The 25879-nt window shown below is 36.7% G+C and overlaps 1 protein-coding gene across 1 annotated transcript in view; it reads left to right on the top strand.

The window, feature by feature from the left end:
• ITPRID1 (ITPR interacting domain containing 1) overlaps positions 1-25879 on the top strand; it is a 109803-nt gene that overhangs the window by 43158 nt on the left and 40766 nt on the right. The window contains exon 9 of the mRNA XM_017876426.1: positions 3438-3495. Within this exon, the coding sequence (XP_017731915.1) occupies positions 3438-3495 (58 nt within the window). The remainder of the gene's footprint in view (positions 1-3437; positions 3496-25879) is intronic.

Below are 25879 nucleotides of genomic sequence, written 5' to 3'. Positions count from 1 at the left end.
ATTTTAAAATATGTAGATGTTAAGGTTCCTAATATCTATGTATGTGTATGTATGTATGTTTGTGTACATATATGCCTTGTATAAAAATTAAAGAACCTTAAAATGTTAAACTGAATTTAAGTAGTAGCATTAAAATGAATAACAATAATAAAAGGAGGGAAAAAATACCTTTGGTCAAATGCCCTGATTTGAGGATAAATTGAGAAGACACTAAAAAAAGAATTTTTTAAAACTTAATCTTGCAAAGATTATTTAATTACCAAGCCAATAGTTAAATTACTATAAAGAATGTCAAGTGGGCCAGGAGCTGTGGCTCACGCCTGTAATCCCAACACTTTGGGAGGCCGAGGCAGGTGGATCACCTAAGGTCAGGAATTCGAGACCAGCCTGGCCAACATGGTGAAACCCCATCTCTACCAAAAATACAAAAACAAAAACTAGCTGGGCATGGTGGAGGGTGCCTGTAATTCCAGCTACTCAGGAGGCTGAGGCAGGAGAATCACTTGAACCCAGGAGGCGGAGGTTGCAGTGAGCTGAGATCGCAACACTGCACTCCACCTGGACAAGAGTGAAACTCTGTCTCAAAAAAATAAAAATAAAAATACAAAATAAATAAAAGGTAAAAGAATGCCAAGTCAACCTGCTATTAGCTAGGATCCAAACAAAAAGTGTCACCAAACTCCAACCCATTGTCAAGCCTCATCAGACTCCATTGTCCCTGAAGGTTCTTCTGCTTCAAACTAGACTGATTTAGAGAAAAATAATGTTCCTAGTATGCCATCGAAATTTCAGAGGAAAGGAATAGACAAACATCAAATTTATCAAATTTGATAAATTTTATATAAATAAATAAGAAAAGAATGTTAGTCCTTGATTGTTATACTTTCAAGAATTTTTAAATTATGATTATTCAAGAAAATACTACATATTAGTATATATTTGGGGAGAGAGTAGAAACACACTCAACACCAAAATAAAGAAAGCAAATTCACATGTTTCTTTGGCACGTAGTAGGTACTTAGTAAATATTTGTTAATTGAGTAAACATCCAAAGAATTTGACAATATTGATTTAATCTAAGGATGGCTTTCATAGGAAAACAAAATATTCTGTCAAATTTCACAGCCATCTTGGTGTTATTATGTTCTAGGATTTGTGTGTGTGAGAGACTGTGTGTGTATGTAAGGCAGAGATAGTCCTAAAAATGATAAAAAAGGAACATACTACTTGAATTTCATTTTTAATAAAAAGTGCATATAAAATATTACATTCTCACTGGAGAAAAAATACTTGTTTCACTCAATACCAGTGGATGAGTAAATGAAGCTTGGGTAGATTATATCTTAAACAGAAACCAATGCCAGATTTAATATTTATTTTTCAATGTCAAATTTTAAAATCTAATTATAAGAAATGAAAAATATGTGTGAAATTGGCAGATTTTCATGGCATTTAAAACAAGAGCCAATGTACTTAAATATCTAGCTATCAGAATTTCAAGTATGATTGGCCAAATTTTGCCTCCAGATCAACCAATGATGCTTTCCCTAAAGTTGTACTAAAAGCTGAATTTGGCAATGTTTGTCTCACTTCTCAAAAGTATAATTTCAACAAAATTGTGCATAGATTTTTTAACGGAAAAATCAACATTTTTTAATTTAATTTTACTTAGTAAAATTGAGTCAGTCCCTCTCTTTTTAAATTCCCAAATACATTAAGTGAATTTGATACTTGTAAAATTTGTGCAGTGTAAACTCAAGGTAGGATGCTTCTTCATTTTCATAATAAATAATTTTTAGCTTTCCCTCCTGTTTGCATATAAGCATCCTATTTCTAGAAGTCACATGTGAGAACATTAACCATATTATTAAACAATCCCAGTCAACATCTTGATTAGGTGGGGAATATTTCAAAAGCTATAACTATTTCTTTATTTTATTTTTTATTAATTAATAAGTTTGGCTCAGGTGGAATAACCCAGGAATACACATGGCTTTCATTTGAAATGAATAGGGCTCTTACTTTTTTTTCAAAAGACAAACATGTGCTTCACATTGCCCTAAGTGGATTTTTCTCCATGATAATTGTCATAGCAAAAACTTTTTATTACATTTGAAAATGCATATGACACTCACTGATTTGAGTTACCAACACCAGTGAAAATAATGCTAAGAAGTATGTCTAATAGATTACAAGTATAAAGTAACTTATTTGAAAAAAAGATATGAAGGATTAAAAAAAGAGATTAAAAATTTTTTCTTATGACATCTGAGCTATAATCTCATGGTCTCCAGTGTATTCCTGGGTTAGAGGTCATTTTTGGCCATATGTACTACAATGTTTAAAATGTTTATGTTCTTTGATTCAGCTTTCAGTGTTCAAATATCAATTCCAAATAAGTAATATGACATGTAGATACAGATTTCTGAACAAGAATATTCACCTCAGCATTATTTCTAATTGCAAAATTTAGAAAACATTCCAAGAGTGGGAGAATTGTTAAGTAAACTAATGTACTTCCTGAGAACAGCCTATTGTCCTGTCATTAAATATGTTTTCAGAGAAATTTTATGATGTGGAATAAAATTCCCACTTCAAATTTTTGAACGAACAATTTGACTACATGACAACATCCAGAATAAATGTATATAAAAGAAAACTTTCAAAGAAAGACTCCAAAATGTTTTTGGAGTAACAGTAACTGTTTTCTTATCTTCTTTTTATTTTTTGGAGAGATGGGGTCTCACTATGTTTCCCAGGCTGGTTTTAACCACCTGGCTTCAAATGATCTTCCCACCTTGACCTCCCAAAGTGTTGAGATTACAGGCATGAGCTATCAAGCCCAGCCCTGTTTTTTTACCTTCTTTTTCTACGTATCATGTTTCTATAATTAGCTGTATTGCTATTTTAGAAGTAATATGCATTATTTTAATGATAACTTTATTTTCATCAATACAGAAGTATTCATTAATTTCTTTAAAATTTCAAAATAAATTTTGTTCTAGCAATTTGGAAACTAAAATTTTAAAAAATGTCTAAGCATTATATAGCAACTAAATTTTCTGAATTACTTTCCATAAATTTATCAAGCCCTAATTAGCTTTCTCCAAATATACTTAAAGTTCTTTGGAAGCCAAAAACAATCTAGAATAGAAATATTATTATTTAAATGTCTTTCAAATGCACACCTTCCAGAAGAAGCATTGATCAGCCCATCCAGATGTGATCTTCCCCTTTCCTCAACTTCTTTAATTCTTTGAATCTTTATCATGGGTACCTTGTCCCCGCTACCTCCTCCCAGCAGACTGTAAGTTATTTCAGTTCAGGATCTCATGTTTATCCTTCTTATCAGTTGCCAGTCTCATTATATATTGATTAAAATAAGTGAATTTATTTGACAAAATTTCTAATGACTTTGATGTATTTTGATATCTTAGGTCCAGAGCTTTGAAGAAGAGACTGGTAATCCTCTTGACATGACTTCAGGAACTGTAGGTAAGAATTCATCAAGGTGTGTGGTCTCATTAATGGTCTTTCAGAATGTAAATAACTGGTATTTAAATTTCTTAATATGTACAGAGCTTAAATTACCTGTAGAAGATAATCTACATTCATGCATCTTCTGAGATATTAAAAGCCTACTGGTAGGCCAGGCGTGGTGGCTCATGCCTGTAACCTCAGCCCTTTGGAGGCCAAGACGTGGGAATCACCTGAGGTCAGGAGTTCAAGGCCAGCCTGGCCAACATGGCAAAACCCCACCTCTACTAAAAATACAAAAAAATTAGCTGGCACAGTGGTGCGCACCTGTAATCCCAGCTATTTGAGAGGCTGAGGCAGGAGAATTGCTTGAACCCGGGAGGCGGAGGTTGCAGTAAGCTGAAATCATGCCACTGCATTCTAGCCTGGGCAACAAGAGCAAAACTCCATCTCAAAAAACAAAACAAAACAAAAAAAACTACTGGCAATGTAAATGTACATGTAAATTTTAAAAGACCACAGAAACGGTCAATATCCCTGGGGCTAATGGTGTGTGTGGCTTGTCTGACACTAACTCTCTATGATCTGACTACCATAGTGGAACGAATTTCATGGGACTGAGCCTGACTGTGGGGAGGAGGGTACTTTTTCACTCCTTCCACCAACTGCTTCATAGTGTACATGCCGTTTCATTTAACTGGGTCTCAGTTTTTCCATCTGAAATAAAGAAATAAGTGTAGATAATTTTAAGTTCTCTGCTAGCCCTTGCATTCTACATTTTGTATAATCTTAATGTTAAACTCTCAGTAGACAGAGTTTCCCTAGGTGTAGCTTTGCAAGTTTTCTCTCAGAATGATGCTTTAACATCCTAAACAAGAGAGAAGGAAACCCTTCTCTATTCCTGGTTTTTATTCCCCCATTCAGTTGTCACTCTGATTCAGCATTTCCATGGTCCTATAAGGCAGTTAGAAGTAGGCACAATTAGTCCAGCAAAATACAGCAGATGAAGCTCATGCATTTCCTGGAAGAAAATATGCAAATTTTAAATTTAATTTAGTGCTGTGTCAAACACATCTTTTTCATTACAAACTGTATGTATGGGCCTCATTTTGCTAAATGCTGTTTAGAAATTATGCATTAGTAATTATAGGGTCCTGCTGATTACATAAATTGTTATCCTGCTCTTCGAAGTAATTACCACATAACCTGCATTGAGGCTTATAAGACAAAAATAAGCATCTGTTTTCCATCTAATTGAATGCTTCTCAATGAAGCTGGAGGTCCCCTTGCCAACAGGAATTGCCTTCTTTGACATTCTATTAAGAGGTCAATTAATACCATGTAAGTCGCCCCAATCATTCCAAAAAATTATTTGGGAAGTTAGACAAAAATTACTAATCTACATTTCATCTCAAATTGAGAGAGCAAAGTAAGGTAGGTGAAGGAGAGCCTAATGGATAAAATCTGAATTAGAGTACAGCAAATGTGATTTTGTTACTTTCGAAAATAGTGTTGTTAACCAAAACAAACACAAGACTCAGAATAAATATGTAAAATTAGTTCAATTAATGGGAAAAGGAAATTATCATATGTATGTGATAACTGTGTGTGTAATCACTTTGAGATATTGTATACATGCATTTTTTTTTTCTCAAAGTATAAAACAATTACTTCATTTTAAAGATGAAAGCACATGGACTATTTTGACCAAAATATTATAGCAGTAGTGATGCTGTGCTAGTTTCAGCGCCACTCACTCAGCTGCTTCCTGGCTCTTGAGATATTTCCTCTTGGAACATTCCCTCTGGGAACGCAGTCCCTATGTTGTGCGAAGCCCAAGTGACATGAGGATGCCACGCGTGGACTCCCTGGTGGACAGTGCTGCATGAGCTCCACGTGAATACCATGTTTGATGTCTGGCCCAAACTTTCAGATGACTCTAGCCCAGGTGCCATCTGATGCAACTACATGAGAGAATCCAAGAGAAAACCACACTGAGCTGGCCAGCCCACAGAATCAGGAGATAGCAAATTGTTGTTTTAAACACATAGGTGAAGGTACATGATGAACTCTTCAAATACCTTTAAAATTTGTTAAAAACCAGTATTAAGACTGTATTGCCTCTGCTCATGTGCAATACTGTGCATACTAACAGAAAGATTATATTTAAGCATTTCCTAATTGAATGTGAACAAATTGACTTTATATGGAAAATTGGGACCCCAGGCCACAAATATACTATCCTCCCTGAGTCCCCTAAAAATAAAATGTCACTTAAATGAAAAGGGAATATAAGGAAAAAAAGGAAATATATAATAGTGTTATTTAAAAGGAAGAAGAAGAGGAGAAGTCTATCATTCATATTCTATAAGACTAGGACTTTGTGTGGGATTTATTGTGGATGAAGTTGCAGACAACTCTAGGTAAAGAGCCCACCTAGGGATTAAAAAGATGAGTCTACTGCAGGACTATACTAACATGATAAGGTAAAAATTTCCAAGAGAATCTCACTTAGCTATCAATTTGGATAAGACATGCCTTCCTGCCACCTTATAAAATCATCAAACCAAGCAAAATTGTAAGATTTAACAGTTCAAAAATCAGAAGTTATTCAGAATAAATGTCCACTAAAAAAATGATTACAAAGAAACATGACAAATCCTCAGGAATTACTATTCTCAGTGAGTCGTATGAGGACATGGCATCTATGTAAGAGAAGCATCTCCAATGAGCAGATTCCTTTCAGATAAAACATACAATGCTTGATTCTGTTTCTGATGCTAAGTAACTCCTAGAGAGCCAACCCTCCCACAGAGAATAATCATCAACTCCGGACAAAACATTTTTAAAACTCCTGCATAAAGGCACTGAAGAGTGACCAAAAGTGAACAGAGAGTGGAGGGAGTTTCAACACATAGAAGGAAGGAATGGCACTGGGTGAGTTTCCTGTTTTTTAAAAGCTTTTTAGCTTGAGGGTAGGCTCCAGTTGACACTGTCCTAAAACTCTAATAGAAAGTAGCAGTATTGCCCGAGTGCAGTGGCTCATGCCTGTAATTCCAGCACTTTGGAAGGCTGAGGTGAGTGGATCACTTGAGGTCAGGATTTCTATACCAACCTGGCCAAATGGTGAAACTCTGTCTCTATTAAAAATACAAAAATTAGCCAGGCATGGTGGTGGGTGCCTGTAATTCCAGCTACTGGAGGCTGAGGCAGGAGAATTGCTTGAACCTGCGAGGCAGAGGTTGTGGTGAGCCTTGGTTGTGTCAACTGCACTCTAGCCTGGGCAACAGAGTGATACTCCATCTCAAAATAAAAATAAAATAAAAAGTAGCAGTCTTACAAGTTAAAAAAAAAAATCAGAATATAAAATTTGAGGAAATAATAGCTGAAAAGAGAAGGGGGAAAATCACAGAAAGGAGAGAACCAAGGAGGAAAATCTTCAAATTCTAGGAATTAAATCTTTTCAAATCTCTAGCCAATTGTTGAACCAAACACACATGGCAAGGACTTAAAGAATCTGTTAAGACTAAAAGATGTGAACTGAGATTTTCATTTGGAGTTTGATTCCAGACAAGTTCCTTGCCTCCTTAAACAACATGCCATTCACAATATTCAGGAACAATAAAATTATACTAGACACATGAAGAAATGAGAAAATATAACTCATATGCAAGAAAAATGGCAATTAATGAAGACAAACCATGAGAAAGCCCAGATGTTCTAATCAGCAGATAGGGAGATTATTATAATTATGCTGAAGGATGTAGAGGAAAATATGCTCACAATGAATGAAAAGATAGAAAATCTAAAAAAATAGAATTAAATAATAACATGGAAATTCTGTAAATAAAAACTATAATTTCTGAAATTCAATATTCATTTAACATTACATCAGAAACAATGAAAGAAAGACTTGGTGGATTTTAATATATCTATAGACATTATCCAACAATCTGAAGATCAGGAAAAAGATTTGAAAATTATAGAAAATACTTATCTGAGTTTCAGAAGCCTGTGAGGCAATATCAAAGGTCAAATATACATATAGTTGCAGTCTGAGAAGGAAAGGACAGAGAAAACTGTACAGGAAAAAAATATTTGGAGAAATAATGGTGGGAAATCTTCTAATTTTGCTCAAAGATTTACATTTACAGATTCAAAAAGCCAGCAAACTCTAAGTGGGATAATTACAAAGAAATTACAAAGAAAACTACACCTAAATAATAGTAGGATCAAACTGATAGAAATCAAAGATAAAATAAAATGTTTAAAGCAGACACACAAAAATGACATATTGAATACAGGGGAATAAAGATTTGAATGACAGAAGACTTCTCATTAAAAACAATAGAGACCAGAAGACAGTAACTATGAGCCAGAAATCTACATGCAGCAAAAATATCCTTCAAAAGTAAAGATAAAATTTCGGACAAACAAACAAAAATAACTCATCACCAGTACCCATGTACTGTAAGCATTGCTAAAGGAAGTTCTTTAAGCATTGCTAAAGGGCAGGGTATCGTGGTGTTGTGTACCATATGTTGATGTTATACTTGGCAATTTATAGCATACAGGATGGGGAAGTTGGTAAATGAACAAAGATATCTACAAGATTTCTACATTTTACATGAAGTGGTACAATATGACTTTAAGTAGACTGAAAAAATAAGGATGTAAAAGAGACAAAAAATGAGAGGTATAGCAAAATGCTAATAAAAATTTATATACATATATATGTGTGTGTGTGTGTGTGTATATATATATATATATATAGTTTGTTTGTTTTTTGAGATGGGGATCTCACTCTGTAGCCCAGGTTGAAGTGCAGTGGTACAATCCTAAATCACTGCAACCTTGAACTCCTAGTGTCAAGAGATCCTCCTGCCTCAGCCTACCAAGTAGCTGGGATCATAGGCGCACGCCACCATGCCCAGTGACTTTTTTAAAATTAAAATATAATTTTTAAAATACAATAGAATTAGTAAGAGACAGACTGGTACATATATAAAAATGACTGAAAACTAGGAGATGTTTGAGAAATTACTTAAGAACTAAGTGGGAAAATAAAAAGAAATGAATATAATAAATAAAATGTCAAGGAAGACGGATCCAAGAAATACTACATAGATGTAAGAGGTGGTTGCAGTTGGACTCTTAATGTCTTAAATTTTGCCTGGGGTTCTAAAAAATATATATATCAGATACAAAGTCAATATGTGACAAGCATATATATGCAGTTTTCTAAGGAATTTGTAGGAATCAGTTCCACAACATTGAACCTTTCAGCCATCATGAATATAAAGAGGGGACAAGTTGCAGAGAGAAGAAAAAAATGGATGAAGATATTTCATTGGAGAACACTGTTTCCCTGCTGGGTATCCTCATTCCTTCTTTGGAGGAAGATTGAGGACACTAAATTTCACTCCTAAGCAGTAGGAAGCCTGCAAGGAGATTACTCACAGAGCAGTGTCATTATATTTAACAAATACAGACACACTGTGACAGGTACTGTTCTAAATGTTTCATACACTTTACTTAATTTAATCCTTAAAATAAACCTTTAAGGTAGGCAGTATTACTATTTCTGTGTATTAGATGAAGAAACAAGCACGGAGAGGTTAGATAATGTGCCTCAGTTTCTTATAGAGTTCAAAGTGGTGCCAGGTTTCAAATTCAGCCTGTCTAGCTCCAGAGTCTACACTCTTGAATGCTGTGCTATGCATCTGGAAAATGAGTCCCTTGCATCTGAGAGACACATGGCTCATGCATGAGAACATCAACACTGACTGTGGAATGGGCTGTGCCTCCAGGTCAAGAACTCTAGTGAGCAAGAGAGGTGTTGACCCCAGTGTTTCATCAATTATAAGATGAGTGATTTTTCCCAATTTGTCATCCTTGCAATCAAGATACATGTTATAATTGATGACAGGTCTTAGTTTAATTGCTAGAGAGTTATTTTTTTCTCATTATAAAATAATGAGAGTCTTAAACCTGATGGTATATAATATTCGATGACAGTGGACATATGGAAAATGTAACATCATCTGATGAAACTACTGGCCTGGCTATGAGACACATGTATGCAGCCATAACAACGTAAACACTCTTGATTGGCTTTCTGCTTTGAGAATCAACAATGAGACAAACAGGGAGACAATTCTGGTCACATAGCCAATTAGAAATATTAGCAAACTGAGTATTTTGAAGATAAAAATGTAGCTGTTGAGAAGTGGTTGATGGGAAGTGTGAAGAAAAACTGGTGAAAAGGGTAGGGACTTTCTTCCAAAGAGAAAAATAGATGGTATGCTCAAACTGGGTATCCATGAGTGGTGTTCACGGAAGTAGGAGCAAGTTTTAGCAAAACCAACAATGAATGGTGCCAAATCCTAGGTCTGGAAACATCAGGGTGACATTGCCACTCTTAGGATCTCATATGGAAAGGGTTAAAAGCAGTTGTCTTTGGGGAATTTACTTTCCATGACACAATATTTTGGCACTATTTGATTTTTAATGTATATATTATACTTTGATTTAATAAACAAATAAATAACAATTGCAACAAAAATGCTCTTTACTAAATTCAGGTACATCAATGAAATGAAAACATCTAACTATAACAGTAAAATGTATAAAGTAGAAGGATACAGTGGGATGAGAGTTAACTCACACATTTCTGGACCAAAAAAATGCAGATTACTTACAAAGAGAAAAAATTTCAAATATCTCATTAGCAACATAAAATGGCAGATGGTAACAAATTAATACCATACAATTTAGAAGGGGAAGAAAATGTGAACCAACAATTTTATACCCAGCCCTACTCTTTTTATGCACAAGGGCAGTATAACGTCACCCTCAAAGATAACAGGACTCCCCAAGTATATCATCCACTACCTTTCCAGGACAGTGTCCTCAAGTAAGTGAGACCATGGTTGGAGCATGAATTTTGGAGCCAGCTTGCCTGGATTCCAATTCCACACTCTAGCAACTGCCAACAGCGTAACTTCAGACAAATTACTCAATCTCTATGTTTCTGTGTCCTCATCTAAAGAAAACAAAAATAAGCATAATAACAGCATCTATCTCATGGGATTGTTAAAAAGATTGGCCTAATATATGCAAATCCCTTATTTTATGTATCAACTCTTTTTACTACCATTCAAGTTGATTAAGATGTTACCCAAAATAAAGTACTCTGGAACAGTGGTCCCTAACATTTTTGGAACCAGGGACCAGTTTCATTAAAAGCAATTTTTCCACGGACCAAGGCAGGTGGGTGGTTCCATGATGAAACTAATCCACCTCAGATCATCATAAGGAGTGCACAACCTAGATTCTTTGCATGTGTAGTTCTAATCGAATTTGTGCTCCTGTGAGAATCTAATGCCACCACTGATCTGACAGGAGGCAGAGCTTAGGTGGCAAAGCCCGTTTGCCCATCCACCGCTCACCTCCTGGTGTATGGCCCAGTGCCTAACAAGTCATGGACTGAAGTCAGGGGTTGGGGAAGCCTGCTCTGTATTAATAAAAATAGGGTACGGAAAAGTTGAACTCAAGTAATAAAACCAGGAAAGGTTAATTGGGAACGGTTGGACCTAGAATAAGCAAGAAATAAAGACAAAAATTAATCGCGGTTATAATACTAAAATCTAATAATGCTTACTTTAAAATGAAAGAAAATATTTTTAATAAAGCCCTTTAAAAATTTATCAAAATTTCATTTAAGAATTAACAATCGTGCTGGGTGCAGTGTCTTATGCCTGTAATCCTGACACTTTGGGAAATCAAGGTGAGCAGATCACTTGAGGTTAGGAGTTGGAGACCAGCCTGGCCAACATGGTGAAAGCCCATCTCTACTAAAAATACAAAAATTAGCTGGGCATAGTGATGCATGCCTGTAATCCCAGCTCCTGGGGAGGCTGAGGCAGGAGAATTGCTTGAACCTGGGAGGTGGGGTTGCAGTGAGCCGAGATCCCACCACTGCACTTCAGCCTGAGAGACAGAGCCAGACTCTGCCTCAAAAAAACAAAAACAAAAACAGAAACAAAACAATCATGCATCATTACATACCAAGTAGTTAACATCTAATATATAAAGGCTGACTTTATCAATTTGTAAAACGTTCCCTACAAATCAGGGAGAAAAACAAGATCTTATTAGATAAAGGGAATGGAAATACATAGGCAGTTCAAAGAAGAAATATAAAAGCTCCACAAACAAGATTGACTTCACCTTTTCACTTATTACATTAGCAAATAATTAAAAGTTAAATAATACAGAGTAACAGTAAAAATGTGAAACTGACACTCACCCACTGTTGTTAGGAATTTAAATTTTCATAATTACTTTAAAATGTGACCTGGGGGTATCTCATAATTTTAAATGGATGCAGCTTTTGATGTATTTATTCCAGTTCTGTAACTTGACCTGCCAATAGACTGAAATGTACACACAAAGAATTTTGCTGTAATATATATAATGTTCATAATAACAACTAGAGACAAGCTAAATGCCCACAATAATAATCTACTTTTAAAATTATAGTACATCCTTACATCAAAACTATTCAGTCATTATTTTTTAAAATGAGGAAGATTTTAATATCTGTTTATATGGAAAGGTCTCTGAGACATAGAGTTGTTAAATGAGAAAAAAGTTACATGCAAAAGAGTCTTATCCATACACTCCTTTGTATTAAAAAGAGTGTATCTATGGTTACATACCGAATAACAATGCTTTGGTCAATGACACACCACATATACAGCAGTGGTCGTATAACATTATAATACCATATTTTAACTGTACCTTTTCTATGTTGCGATACCCAAATACTTATCATTGTGTTACAGTTGCCTACAATATTCAGTACAATAGCATACTGTACAGGTTTGCAGCCTGGGAGGAATAGGCTATACCATCTAGCCTAAGTGGGCAGTAGGCTGTACTTTCTGTTTGTGTAAGTCCACTCTATGATGTTCAAACAATGAGAAAATCAACTAAGCCTGCATTTCTCAGAATGTGTCCCTGTTGTTAGATGTTAAGTGACAGATGATTGTATAATATTTCTACTGGGGGAAAGGCACGCACAGATTGCTTCTGGAGAAATGTATAAGGAACTGATAATGGTGGTAGCTTAATAAAAGGAAAACTGATATGTTTTAAATTAATTGGCATATTCTAATTTTCTTTTGTTACCATGTGCATATGTTATTTTCAAAACACTACGCAAGAAATAATTCTGGCAATACCATAGAAATGGATACAATAAAAATGGGAGGTTTTAGCTGGGTGTGGTGGCTCACGCCTGTAATCCTAGCACTGTGGAAGGTTGAGGCTGGTGGATCACCTGAGGTCAGGAGTTCGAGGCCAGCCTGGCCAACATGGTGAAACCCCGGCTCTACTAAAAATACAAAAATTAGCTGGGTGTGGTGGGTCCCAGCTACTCGGGAGGCTGAGGCAGGAGAATCGCTCAAACTCAGGAGGCAGAGGTTGCAGTGAGCTAAGATCGTGCCACTGCACTCCAGCCTGTGCGACAGAGCAAGACTCTGTCTCAAAAAAAAAAGGGGGGGGGAGCTTTTAATATTCCTTCGGTCTTTTACAGATCAAGCATAAAATAATACAAGAGAATAAAAAGATATTAATTAATAATATGTACTCAATAGAAAAATATTAAAATGAGTACTATTTGCCAGTGTTCTTGGAATATTTATTAAAATATCTAACAACATGAAAATGCAAAGATTCTTTTATGATTTCTTTTTTTTTTTTTTTTTTTTTAAAAAAAGTTTTTCTCTGTCACCCAGGCTGGTGTGCAACCGCCTCCCAGGTTTAAGTGGTTCTCCTGCCTTAGCCTCCTGAGTAGCTGGGATTACAGGCATGTGCCACCACGCCTAGCTAATTTTTGTATTTTTAGTAGAAATGGGGTTTCACCATGTTGGCCGGGCTGGTCTTGAACTCCTGACCTCATGTGATCCACCCACCTTGGCCCCGCAAAGTGCTGGGATTACAGGCTTGAGCCACCATGCCCAGACTACACACACACACACACACACACACACACACACACAATATGAGCCACATTTTTATAGATATAAATACAGTGTAGTAACACTTGAATTCAATAACAGAAGAAAAAGTAACATTTTCTGACCCCAAACAAAAAAAACCAAAATGACAAACCCAGTACTTGGGGGCTAGGTCCTCCATCCCAAACAAAGGTATAGAAAAGTATAAGTTAAAATTACAAATTCAGATCACTTGAATAAAGACATTTTATATAAAATCATAGAGTTCTACCACAAGCAGTAATCTGAGGCAAATTCAGAGCATTGATTGTTTTTATTATCAAAGCAGAAAAAACTAAAATAAATTAGGTATTTGCCTCAAGAAGTCATCATAAAATCAATAAAACAAAATTAGAAGTTAGACATTAATAAACATAAGTAGAAATTGGTAATGTGGAAAGAAGAAACAAATTATTTGATAAGTAAAATCCAAGCACTAAATTTTTATAGGAAAAAACCCACAAAGTTCAAAAAACTGAAAATACATACAAACAAAATTAGAACATCAAAATAAAATTAAAGAAAAGTAGTCACTGATATAGAAAATAAATGACCTAACATGCAAAACCCATTTTAAAATTATAAAGGAATACTAGTACAACTAATGTAATTAAAACCAGAGATAATTACTATTGATGCCACTTAAGGAAATTTAGATAGATAAATATATTTTGCATATGTCATTTATTTATATATTGATACTACATTACCAATATTTGTATCATATATATAACAAAAATTAATAAAGTAACATAATAGAAAAGATAAATAAACTAATACCATAGGGGAAAATAAATAAACATAAACTAAGTTTGTCAGAAATTACTTCTGAGAACAGCAATGAGAAAAAAATTGCTATATGACTGGTTCTTTCAATTTTTCAAGAAAGAGATAATTTCTTGCTTATGTAAGTCTTTCAGATAATGTAAACATTTGTAAATCTTCCAAGCATCTTTTAGATTTTAGAGAAACCTGATAGGAAATTCTGACTAAAATGTCTCAGAAAATTGATACATTCCACTTATGAAAATAGATGCAAAAATGTTTAAATAAATAATAAACTAATGGTGATTTAAGTACAATATTTTAAAATGCTAATACTTGAACAAATAGCTTTTAGTATAAGATATCAAAATGTTTTAACAATTGAAAACGAATATAATTTAACTAGTCATAGGATAAATGAAATCCTTGACATCATCACCTGGATAGATTTTGAAAAAGATGTGTGCATAAAAAATATTTCCCTATCATCCTTTACCAACAGAAATTGAAGATAGATGACATTTCAGATAAATTATTAAATGTAAAAACACCCTCAAAATATAAAAGGAACAGAAGTAACTGTAGATGAATATTTATATAATTTTGGAATAGAGAACGGTTTTTTAAGCTCCGCATAAAATAGCAATTAAGCTGATTAGTTTTACTATCTAAAATTGAAAACATATATTTAAAACTTAAAATTTTAACAGTTAATGATAAAATACAGTAGAAGTACATAAAGATTTCTTACAAATTACCATCTAACAAGAACCATGTTTTTTCATAAATTTCAGGATGGATCAACATCAGTAAAATTATTTAATAAAGCACATTACATTAACAGTTCTAAAAAGGAAAACAATGTTAAAAGATGCAGAAAAGAAATACAACAAAATGTAATTGATCATAATTAAAAAACAAAACAAATGAACAAACAAAAACTCTGCAAGTAGAAATAAAAGAAAGATATCTTAACCTAATTAGGGGCATCTGTCAAATCTTGATAGCAATTTCAATCTCAACAGTAAAATCTCAGAAGAAATCCCATTAAACCAGGAATACAACCTGCCCGCATTACTTTTATTCAACGTTAAACTAAAGGTAAAAGCAGAAAAACAACTCAATAAGGTAAGAAGTTCATAAACTAGATAAATGTTCACTTTTGTCGACAAAATAACTGTCTGCATACAAAACTTGAGAGCTGACAGGTGTGTTAGTAATAAGGTTTAACAAGTTTGTTGGATATGAGAGCAAAATGCAAAAATCAGTCTCCATGCGTCAGCAATAACCAATTGGAAGCACATTAAAGTAAAAAAAAAAAAAAAAAAACCCACAACAACAGATTCTTTTCACAACTTCAACAAGAACATTAAACCTATTAAAGTCCCTTATATTTAAACGAATACTTTTAGAATATTTGTTGGGAAGATTATAAATATTACTATGTCTTATAAAGGAGAACTAAATAAAAGCAGAGGCATGATATGTTCATAAATGGGAAAACTCCATATCAAAAAGAAATAAACTCTCACCAAATTAATCTAAAATGCAACATAATTTCTATAATAATGCTAATAAGTTTGTTTTATTTTTCTGTAGGACTTGCAAGCTTGTCCTAAAATTCATATGTACCAGTAAAGGGCTGAGGAAAGCTAAGACTATTATAAAGATCATGGAGAAGAAATTTTCCCTGCTAGAAATCAACACTTATTATATAGAAATTGTAATTAAGACAGGTGCCATATTTTAAAAAACGGATAATAAACCAATGAAATAAAGAGCTCAGAAATAGACTCCCTGATATAAAGCAATAAGTTGGAACACTTCAAAATCAGTGGAGAAAGGATAGACATAATTGAGACAGTAAGGTGTTTATCCATATAGAAAAAAATAGAAAATTAAACCCTTGGCTTGACCCATATGCAAAGATAAATTCCAAGTATAGCAAGAGTGTAAGTGTAAAAAGTAAGGCATTGATACTTACAAAAGAGAATACAGAAGGATACGTTTATGACCTCAAGGTAACAAACCATTTCTTAAACAGGACACAAAAAAGTACACACTATAAAACGAAACTGATAAGATGACTTCATCATAATTGTCAACATTGGTTCAACAAAGACAGAATAAAGTTCAAAGACAAGTCACAAAGTAGGAAAAGGTAATTTGCAATTTAGCTACAATAAAATATTAGTGGCTAAAATAGCGAATTTCCTTCCTCTCCTTCCCTCCCCTCCCTCCCTCCTCCCTCCCTCCTTCCTCCTTCTTCCTTCCTTCCCCTTCCTTCCTTCCTTCCCTTCCTTCCTTCCTTCCTTCATTTTGAGATGGAGTCTTGCTCTGTCGCCCACGGTGGAGTGCAGTGGCGCAATCTCTGCTCACTGCAAGCTCCGCCTCCCGGGTTCATGCCACTCTCCTGCCCCAGCCTCCCGAGTAGCTGGGATTACAGGCGCCTGCCACCACGCCCGGCTGATTTTTTGTATTTTTAGTAGAGACGGGTTTCACCGTATTAGCCAGTATGGTCTGCATCTCCTGACCTCGTGATCCACCCACCTCAGCCTCACAAAGTGCTGTGATTACAGGCGTGAGCCACTGTGCCCAGCCGGTTATTTTCTATATTTTCTATGTGTTAGAAATATTTCCAAATATTTCACAAAATATTTCTTTACAAAAGATTTAACAACAAAGAAAAAACAGTAGAAATTTTACTAAATAAGAAACATGTAAATGAAGCAATTTTCACCCTCAGTTATAATCTAAAACATATAACTTAATGTTATAGTCAAATAGACAAATGAGTTATTAAATTGGTGGAAGCTTAAGAGTTCATATAAGCTAATGTTGGCAAGGAAGCACATTGCTTTCTGCAAGGAATATAACAATATGTGTCAGAAAGCTTTAACTCTATTTACCTTTTCACCTGTGTATAACCTCTAGCAAGTTGCTCTAAGACAATTATAAGAGCGGTGTGAAAAATTAGAACTGCCCTAAACATTCAATAAAGGGGTGTGTTTAAATTTAAAAAAATGACGCATAAAGTGGACTATCATGCAGTCATTAAAAATGAGAACACAACTGGTATTTCATGACATAATGGTTTAAAAGCCTATAGTTTAGCGACAAAACCAAGTCATAAAGTAAAATGTATTCTCCTACAGAAAAAGGTTAAAGAGAGAAAGAAAGTCAAGTGCCTTGCATAACCAGGATCCTAGGACTTTGTAAGCCTGCCTGTTTCCCATGATTCTTCCCTTGGGGTGAGCTATGTGCATGCGCAGAGCCCTCCTTACCCTTGGGAAGTGACCACAGTTGGTCTGTTTAGGGTGTTATTCTTCGATGGGAATCATCGAGGCTTTCTTCCCTTTTCTGGTGGAGTGTACCCAGAAGATCATACTTCACCATTTTTGTCTCAACATGCATGCCCAGGAAGTTGCCTCTTCTTGGGGCTTGAATTCAATTACTAGTTTGATGTTAACAGGTGCGGATCATCAGGAAATGGCCTCTCCCTGGCGCTGCCAAATTATCATTTTTAAAGAGGCAATGCAATAATTGTCAAACCATCACCCAACATTTCTAGTGGGTTGGGGGAGAGTCCTCTCCTGCCCTGCTCATGCCTAGCCACCTGTAAGACTTAAACTGTCTTTTAATTCTGGTTGCCCCCGATTCGACCTTAAGAGAATGATGAAGATACAAATAGAAGGAAAACAGACCCTAGTTTCATAGAATTTGTAAGTATCAGAAGAAATCAATTAACTCTTGAATTATAATTGTGATAAGTGTCAGGAAGAAATAAAACAATAGATAAATAGAAAGCTGCTAACATCCAGGAAGAGACAGATATAGATCTGGGTGTCTTATAAAGCATCCTTTTAAATTCTTGGCAATGTTTATTGAGTGAGTACTTACTGAGGCTTCAGTCACTTTACACCTATTAATTCATGGAAACTTTCCTTGAAGGTGAATTCTGCTTTTACCACTGCCACTGCACGGATAAGGAAACTGAGGTAGAATGATTGTGTAACTGCCCACGGCCACACACTTAGAGCCCTTGACTGTTTTTTGGGTCTGGTTGCCTTCTGAATTGACCTTGAGAGAATGCCGCTGGTCAAGTGCTCTGACTTGCCTTGAATCCTAGTGAGGAAAACTGATTAAATAACAAAATTGCTCAAAGATGAAAGAAACGAGATCCTGAGACTCAGAAGATACTGGTTTCTGTAGTAACATCCTACACATGAATCTACTTTGCCGTCTCTAGTTTCATACCTGGTTTATTACCACTGGCCTCCATGATGATGCAGGTTGTTAAAAAGGGACTCTGCCGTCACTGAGAAGAGGGACGAGAGTGCCCATCTCTTTTGTTGTTGGTTTGTTTTGGGTAGTGCTGTTCATTTTCAACGAATTAGTGCATATGGAAGAGGGATAGCCAACATGAAGGGAACTGCTCACCAGCGACCAGAACACTGGTAGAGAACAAGTCTCAGTGGCCCTGTCCCTTGGCTTAGTCACCTGGCCTCAATTTGAGTCCAATTGCTTAATTTTCCACACACCCATGAAAGTCAATTCCCATGCTGCTCTGTGTCTTCTTTATATTTCTCCATAATGTAGTCTCTGGCTGTTTAACTGCAGCAGACTTTATGATAAGGGTTTTTTTTTTTTCTTCCTTGGCAGTAGGCATAGACTTAATTTTAAAAGACACACTCATACTCAAAACAGCCCTGAACAACTTACACAGAAAGCAGGGTGTTTTCTAGCCTTGTTTTTAAAATATTACACTTTTTTTATTAGGCAATTTTATCATTGTTATAAATAAGTAATTGTACTGGGGAGAAGGGATAATCCTTATTTAATTAAATTCATCTATACTCCCAGGTTGGCAGCAACAAGACATATGTGAGACTAATACCCACAGCCTGCCTCTTTGCATGTGCAATTAAAAATTCACTCTACAGTAGCACTGGCAGTTTAGTGTTGCTTTTGGCATTTACAAATTCTTTTATTTTGTGACTTTTTTTTACCATACACATATGCTGGAGCAGATGTTGCTTATTTGTTGTTTATTCAAATCTGTAGGCTCTGGCAGCTAACTCCATTGTTCTGTAATGAAGCTTTATTCACTGTCCTGTATTAGGACCCAGTGCCTGCACGAGAGGCTGCGTTAGTTCCCAGTAGGACACCACAGTTATTGCCCTTGTAGTTGGCTCTTTATAGTTGGAAGCTTGCATTGGGGGAAAAAAGCAGCAACAACAAAGGGCTGGGTAGTCACTGTTGGGGTGAGTGGAAGGGAAAGGACAGGAGAGTCATCTTGCTGTCCCCTGCCCTATATTCCTGCCCGGTGGCCTTAGCCTGGCATCTAGACTCATCTGCTTTGGGGATTTGGTATCTGAGGCTGGGAAGTATTTTCTATCCTGCTCCTTCTCTTTTTTACCTTTCTTTTTCTCTCTCTGGTTATTTATTTTGTTCACAAGCAGGGTACCCGCTGTGTCTCCCCACCCCCTCCCCTTTATTTCCAGTACATTCATAGATTTGTTAATAGTCACGCTTAGCCATAGGAGCCCTGTCAGGCACCAACCTGTCTCTTCCATATATCACTCCCTCATCACATCTTTCCTCATCCAGATACTGTTTCTGGCTGCCCATGTCTTGCGGGTAGCCACACTTCATAAAGTCGAGAATGTCAGGTCCATGTTGACCATGATAAAGACCTGCTGATCCCTAGAGCTCGAATGCCAATTTGGAGACGTTTGCCTTCTGGAAAACTCCTGTCTTGGCCAGGAGGCAATCAATCAGAGATGTAACCACCTCCATCTGGCACATTATGACATGGAACCTCACTATTAACACATTTGTGATTCATCTTGTCCCAACGAGTGGTGCCAGGGATCAAACCACATCCTCCCTCCCCGTGGCAGCTGGGAGCATTCTAGCTTCCCAGCATGCCGAGTTAACACATTGGCTCCTGTGACATTGCAAGTAACAATTCTTTTAATTATCACACCTTCCCTCCCCCTCCCCACCCACTCCACAGACACTTTGGCACCATGGGGATATTTTGCAGCCGGCAATCAGTACTTTTCTTAATTGACTGAGTGTGTTCCAATAGTGTGAAGCCTGGTATTATTCACTCTCGAATGAAAGGGGCAGTTGCTTGATGCTAAGTTCCATAGATATAACACACTACACTTGCTTAGGGCATTTTTACTTCCATAGGGACACTGTAGTGTTCATTGACAATTTTTAAACATTGATTTCTCTTAATTGTTTAAATAATAAACGTGAATCCCCGTAGAATTGAATTCAGGGTCTTTCTTATTCTGGCCTCAGCCCATTCTTCCTACCTTACTTCCTCTCCCACAGCCCAGACTCTGCGTGTATTGGATTGCTTAGTGTCCCCCAGAATTGCCCAATTTGGCCTCTCTGTAGCTACGTTGCTCCTTTTTTCACAGACTTCACTTCCAGTCTCCTTTTCCACATGTCAAAAGTCATCATCTTTCAAGGTCTTATTGCGGTGATTACCTCTTCTATCGTCTGCAAGAACTCTGCTCCCTAGACATACTCCTCCTTTAGTGCTCCTGTAAATATTGTTGATATGTGCCTTTACCATAGGCCTTAATACATTTTGCCTTGTATTATAATTAGCTGTGTACAAAACATATGTACCTAACTAAATTGTTACTCCTTGTAAGGACCCTTTGCATGCATCTTTGTAGCCATGTCTCAGCTAAGGGCTGCTGTGGCATCTACACAGGGGTTAGCATGTGGGGCTATAAGGAATGGAAGTAGCCCTTTTTTGAGCATTCTGTGTGACAGGCACTACAAAAAGCACTTTACATTCTTAATTGATCCTCAAAACCACCATGGGAGCAAGTGGATTTTACTCCCATTTTACAGATGAGGGAACAATAGCTTAGAGAGGGTAAGTCATTGGATCAAAGTAATTCAGCAAGGGTGTAACTGAGCTAGTATTCGCTAGTATTCACAGATCGATGTGATTTCAAAGCTTTGATCCTTACTAAGACATCCCTTTATTTCTCTAGCAAAAAATGTAATGTTGCTATGTTTGTATAGTTAAGGTATCATCCTAATGCAAAAATGTTGGTAGAACCAGATATATGGTTCAACAGAGAAAACACTTCTGTTCTAAGGGAGTATTAAAATCAAGGTATGGTTGAAATGCTCCACACCAAACAGGGGAACAAACCAAATTTATGATTTAACTAGGGGTTGAGTTGATTTAAGTTCAAGCTTAGGAATAAGAAGCCTAAACCACTACCACCCACCCCTAGGACTATGCTAGATATGAAGATAGAAAAGACCATGTTTTATATGCTTCCTATAAAATTACATTTAACAAGTTTAACAAGAGATGTGTTTCTCAGTTTTTTCAAGGGATAGCTTATGTCAGATAGGAAATCGAGAACCCTTTTATTTTAGCCTGGTGGTGTTTTGGAAGGTTAGAAAATAAATCTCTCAGCCAGGCGGGGTGCCTCACACCTGTAATCCCAACACTTTGAGAGGTTGAGGCAGGAGGATCACTTGAGGTCAGGAGTTCAAGACCAGCCTAGCCAATATGGTGAAACCTCATCTCAACTAAAAATACAAAAAAATTAGCTGGGCGTGGTGGCAGGCACCTGTAATCCCAGCTACTTAGGAGGCTGAGGCAGAAGAATCCCATGAACCTGGGAGGTGGAGGTTGCAGTGAACCGAAATCGTGCCACTGCACTCCAGCCTGGGTGACAGAGGGAGACTCCATTTCAAAAGAAAGAAAGAAAGAAAATAAATCTTTCACAGGCCTTTTTGAATCTGGAGAGGTGATTATGGTAGGAAGGGAGGGTGTAGCCAAGGTAGTCGAGAGAAGCCTTCAAGGCAGAAGGGAGGCAAAGCTGATGTATTTCAGGTGCTCTTCGTCTTACTCTTATTCCCTATTCTTTCCCCAGCTCACCTCCACAATTCCCCTGCTTCTTTCTAGATGCCTTTAATTACTGCCCAAGTGCTAGTATAAAACAATTCAAGGTGAATATTGCATCAAAAAACCTAAGCCATTCACTAAGGAGTTTGTGTTGTGCTAAAATTCTCAGGTAGTGTGAAATTAAAGATCAATGGCTTGGGAGCAAGCAAGGGAAACATCATAGCTTCCCACCTCCTTTTCAGGGACATGTTGGAAGGAAAATCTAAGTTCTTGTCTCCTGTAGCAAACATCATCCTTTATGATGAGCATGAGGCTTTAGAAAAGGTTGAGCAAATAAGGCATACCATTTAAAAGAAACTGGTAATAGAAGAGGCTTTGGGTATTAGGGTTCTTCCTCTCATAACTGCTCTTACTTTGGCCATTCTTGCTTTGGAAAAAAGAGTTGGCATTTCCCCCTTCTCGTCTTCCTGGGAAAGTTGAAGCCAGAGGTGAGGCTGATTGTTCTTTCTGGGAAGAGAGGCTGGAAAGCAGTTCAGTGCCAGAGCAGCTGAGATTTTGGTTTCTTCTGCTGCCAACTCTAGCTGGCTTCTGGTGCCCATACAGACCTCAGTGATGATATCTGACATGGTCTATTTCCTTTAGCATGTGCAATTTGCCCACCTGCATGGCAGTCTCATGGCTGGAACCTTGGTCATGGACTGATGCATTAACCAATAGGTTTTGAAATTTATTTTATAAAACATAATATGAACATGTAGATATTCTGTGTTCGTTAAATAACTGTCATTGAAAATGTGTAGAGTTGGTCTAAGGGAGTTTCAAAGTTATGTATTTATCATAATGATTCTTACTCTATTAATAGATAAATTAATAGTATAAATTGTTGCCTTGTGAGAAATAGGACTATTTAAAAAACCAGTATTTGCTCTCTGTTAACTATGATTGAACAAGTTATGATTTCCTAGGGGTCCAAATATCCTGACATGCATACCCTGTTAATCCCATGTGTAGGACCTGACACCACCTAGAAGCTCAATAAATGTTTATTCAGTGGGTGACTAGGATCGACAAAGATTTCTCAGGGGCTGTATTTGTATCTATGATAAAAAGTCAACAAAGTCAAATCCTTCACTAAATATCTTCACAGTGAAGTGACACAGAAAAGAAAACTTAGAGAGAGAGAGAGAGAGAGAGAGAGAGAGAGAGAGAGAGAGAGAGAGAGAAAAGGAAAAGATAACTCACGATGGTTAAACCCTAGATGTTTAAATAAAGCAAATGCCACTTAGGTAAAACTGCAAAGGTGTGTAGTCCAGTACCATAGATTGCTTTTGATGTGACTTGATATGGAGAAAGAACTTTGTGCTTAGAGAAATTTTAAAATTCTTATGTCCATTAGACAATTTGTTTCAAATATCAATATCAAATATTGTATCAACTGGGGTTTTATTAGGAAAATGGAAGAGGAAACCAAAATTTACATGGAGATGTTGAAAAAAATATATGAACCAAATTTTCCAGCAAAGAAATTGTTTTCTTTCTGGGTATTTTCCTTTGTGCATATTGGCAACTCTTTCTATGCCTTTCAGTATCTTCTCAATATATTTTTTTCACAAGGTAAATTTTATTTCGGGTAATCTAATAAATCTAATAATTTTAACTTACTCTTGGTATCTACTCTTCTGGTCATTTTATTATTTTATTCCTGGATAAGACGTTTTCCAAGACTGCAGTGAAGCTGTCATCCTTGGGCTTCTCTTTGCCTTTTTCTGAGTTCAATTCGGTCTTTCCTAGAGCTCATGTCTTTCTTTCTTTGGATAGTCCTTTCTTTCTATTTTTGAAACATGCTCCAACAATTTTATTAGATTCAAAGAATGTAGAATCAGAAAACAAAACTCTGTCCTCAGTGTGCTTTCCCACCTGCAAGACGGTTGCTCTTAGTCCTGATGTACAGTTGTCATTCTAGGATATCTTAGCAAAATTAATTTGGAGATTCTCTTGTTTGGATCCTTGTTGGATCTCCCATTTTGGGGCCACTTCCTTCTCTTGACTGATGCTTTCACTTTGATGCCAGACTGTCTGAGTAGCTTCCTAAGAAATGTGGAAAGGAGGAGGCCGGGCGCGGTGGCTCAAGCCTGTAATCCCAGCACTTTGGGAGGCCGAGACGGGCGGATCACGAGGTCAGGAGATCGAGACCATCCTGGCTAACACGGTGAAACCCCGTCTCTACTAAAAAAAATACAAAAAACTAGCCGGGCGAGGTGGCGGGCGCCTGTAGTCCCAGCTACTCGGGAGGCTGAGGCAGGAGAATGGTGTAAACCTGGGAGGCGGAGCTTGCAGTGAGCTGAGATCCGGCCACTGCACTCCAGCCCAGGGGACAGAGCGAGACTCCGTCAAGAAATGTGGAAAAGAGGCAAGATTTTTGATTTTTGAGACCTCGTGTATCTGAAAATGTTTAATCCACCTGATAAATATGTTGGCTCAGCATCAATATCTTGGACCTAAATTATTTCCTTCAGAATTCTGAAGGCCTTTCTCCATTGTCTTCTTGTGTTGTACTGCTGAGAAGTCGAAAGCTACAGTGAACTGTGTTCTTTCTTTCTCCAGAAGCTTATAGATTTTCATTTTGACTCTACTGCTCTGAAATGTTATAATAATATGTGTTGGTCTGTTTTCATCCGTTAGGTAGAATTCTCAGGGTCCATTTCAATCACAACCCCATGCCCTTCAGTTTTAAATTATCTGTCTGTCAATAATTTTAAGCACTAATTTTTTTTTTTTTTTTTTTTGAGACAGACTCTCTCTCTGTGGCCCAGTCTGGAGCGCAGTGGCCGGATCTCAGCTCACTGCAAGCTCCGCCTCCCGGGTGTACACCATTCTCCTGCCTCAGCCTCCCAAGTAGCTGGGACTACAGGCGCCCGCCACCTCGCCCGGCTAGTTTTTTGTATTTTTAGTAGAGACGGGGTTTCACCGTGTTCGCCAGGATGGTCTCGATCTCCTGACCTCGTGATCCACCCGTCTCGGCCTCCCAAAGTGCTGGGATTACAGGCTTGAGCCACTGCGCCCGGCCGCACTAATTTTCTTTTTCAGGAAAATCTACAGTGTGAATACTGGCACTCATGAATTAGTCCTCTTTCTCAAATTTTCTCCCCTGTTTTTTCATTTCTTTATTTTTTAGCCTAATTTTTGGAAGACTTTCTCAGTTTATCTTCCAGAGTTTAATTAAATTTATTTCTGTTTTTATGTATTTAACCTTATGAAGTTTATGTTCTCAGAATGTTTTCTCCCATAGCATCCTATTTTTTTTGTCATGGTTGCAATGCTTCCTCTTATCTCTTTGAAAAGATCAGTGATAATTTCTGTGTATATATGCACATATTTATGTATGTATCTGTAAAGTTTTCTTCTCACTGCATAGTTTCTGTTTCATAATGATATTTAGTTATCCCAACATCATTTGTTCCTCCATTGAATTACCTTAGTACCTTGGCTGAAAATCAGTTGGCTGTAAGTATACAATCTTATTTCTTTTTTTTTTCTTTTTTTTTATTGTTTTTTTTTTTTTATTATTATACTTTAAGTTCTAGGGTACATGTGCATAACGTGCAGGTTTGTTACATATGTATACTTGTGCCATGTTGGTGTGCTGCACCCATCAACTCGTCAGCACCCATCA

Source organism: Rhinopithecus bieti, unplaced genomic scaffold (genome assembly GCF_001698545.2).
Source record: "Rhinopithecus bieti isolate Rb0 unplaced genomic scaffold, ASM169854v2 scaffold_10015, whole genome shotgun sequence".
NCBI lineage: Eukaryota > Metazoa > Chordata > Mammalia > Primates > Cercopithecidae > Rhinopithecus > Rhinopithecus bieti.
This window is presented reverse-complemented; position numbering and strand designations above follow the sequence as displayed.